The sequence below is a fragment of the Echinops telfairi genome, unplaced genomic scaffold, assembly GCF_000313985.2.
Source record: "Echinops telfairi isolate 266 unplaced genomic scaffold, ASM31398v2 ScPeMD7_2291;HRSCAF=2852, whole genome shotgun sequence".
Lineage (NCBI taxonomy): Eukaryota > Metazoa > Chordata > Mammalia > Afrosoricida > Tenrecidae > Echinops > Echinops telfairi.
In genome coordinates, this window is record NW_022106189.1 from 31,573,241 (window position 1) to 31,574,750 (window position 1,510).

At 42.6% G+C, this 1,510-nt stretch overlaps 1 protein-coding gene across 1 annotated transcript in view; it reads left to right on the forward strand.

Annotated features, from left to right (window-relative positions):
• TANGO6 (transport and golgi organization 6 homolog) overlaps positions 1-1,510 on the forward strand; it is a gene marked incomplete at its 5' end in the record, with an annotated part of 202,259 nt that overhangs the window by 55,097 nt on the left and 145,652 nt on the right. The window contains one exon of the mRNA XM_045293918.1: positions 476-608. Within this exon, the coding sequence (XP_045149853.1) occupies positions 476-608 (133 nt within the window). The remainder of the gene's footprint in view (positions 1-475; positions 609-1,510) is intronic.

Sequence of the window (1,510 nt, forward strand, 5' to 3'; positions counted from 1 at the left end):
TACTTTATCTCACTTACTTCATATTGAGATTGAATTCATCTCTTCCTGTGATGATCATATCATCTTCCACAGCCCGTAGCCCTTCAGTAGTGCCTCAGAAAAAAATCCAAGTTCCTGTGAATGACATCCAAGGCCTGAATGGTTTGCCCTTGCTCTGCAGCCTTCTCTTTCTCTGGTCTTCCTCAGTTTATCTGCATACAATTTACACTACATTCTCCTTGTTCATGTTGCTTAGCAAAATAATAGTTCTCTCCAACATGTATCTGAAAAGCTACTTTCTTCATGAATTTATGACCCCACGTGCTGATGATAAACACTTATTTTGGTCTGGGAAATTAGGAAAATATATTTTTTTAATGTTGAGGTCTTTCTGTTGATTTGCTGTATGGAAAATAACATGTGAATTAAAAATATATGTTTCTAAAAAAGAATCTCCAAGTGACACTGCCAAGATAAATCTTCCCATGCTTTTCAGTGAGGAAGATGAGGATGAAGCCCTGTACCAGAAGGTGTCCTCAGAGCAGTGCCAGGTGGAGCACCTTGGGGACTTGCTGGTCCAGTGTCAGGAATGTGGTTTGGCAGGAGACTTCTTCATTTTCTGCCTCAAGGTAAGAACTCCATAAAGTTCGTGGTCCATGTTATTCCTGGCTCCTTCTTAGAAACCCTTTGAAAGGCATTCATCTTTTTTTTTTTGCGTTCATCATTTTAGGACCTAAACTTTAGGTCCCCATTTAGAGAAAGCTATCAGAGGACAGAAAGGAAATCTATTTTGTCATCACTGGGAGAAACCTTTAGTAAGGCACGCATGATCTAACTACTTCCTGGGTAATTGGCCATGGCATTTTCAGTGAACCAAGCAGAGCTGGGGTCTAGGAAGGGTTAATCTTGGCTCTGTGTTGACAGTAAGAACTCTTTTGAAGTTAATCAAGGGCTTTGCAGCTGGAGAGTAATCCCTTAGCCTTTCTGACTCTTGTGGTGTCAGGTATTTGGAGGGGAGATTTAGCAGTTCTCCTCTCTCATTTTCTATTGTAGCCACTTGAAACCTTTTCCGGGTTTGTTTCCTAAGGGCTAGTGATTGGGCTTTCTTTGGTCCTAATCTCTGTCAGTACCTTGGACCCCAGAATGTTCCCTCTTGTTTGCACTCTGATAGCATATGCAGGGTGAGCGCTGCATCTGTGATCACCTACCCCTGAGCTCTGGCTTTTCTCCCACTGTTCCTAAGTGAAGTGTCCACTCTAAGGGCAGGTGTGGAGAAGGTGAGGTTGGTGAGGGGGTGAGAGAATGCAAGGAGGGAGCCAGGTCTGCAGGGGGTACTATTTCCATGCTTCCTGACCCCGCACAGTCCCATCCATCCCCATGCCCAGTCACTTGTTCTAAATCACGGTAGACTTTGCAAAAGGAACTGTTTAAAAAACAAACAAACAAAACCAAAGGGATTTGTTCCAAACTAGGTTTTCTTAACTTCAGTACTATTTCCCTTTGGGGCTGGATTTTCATTTTTATTTTTGTA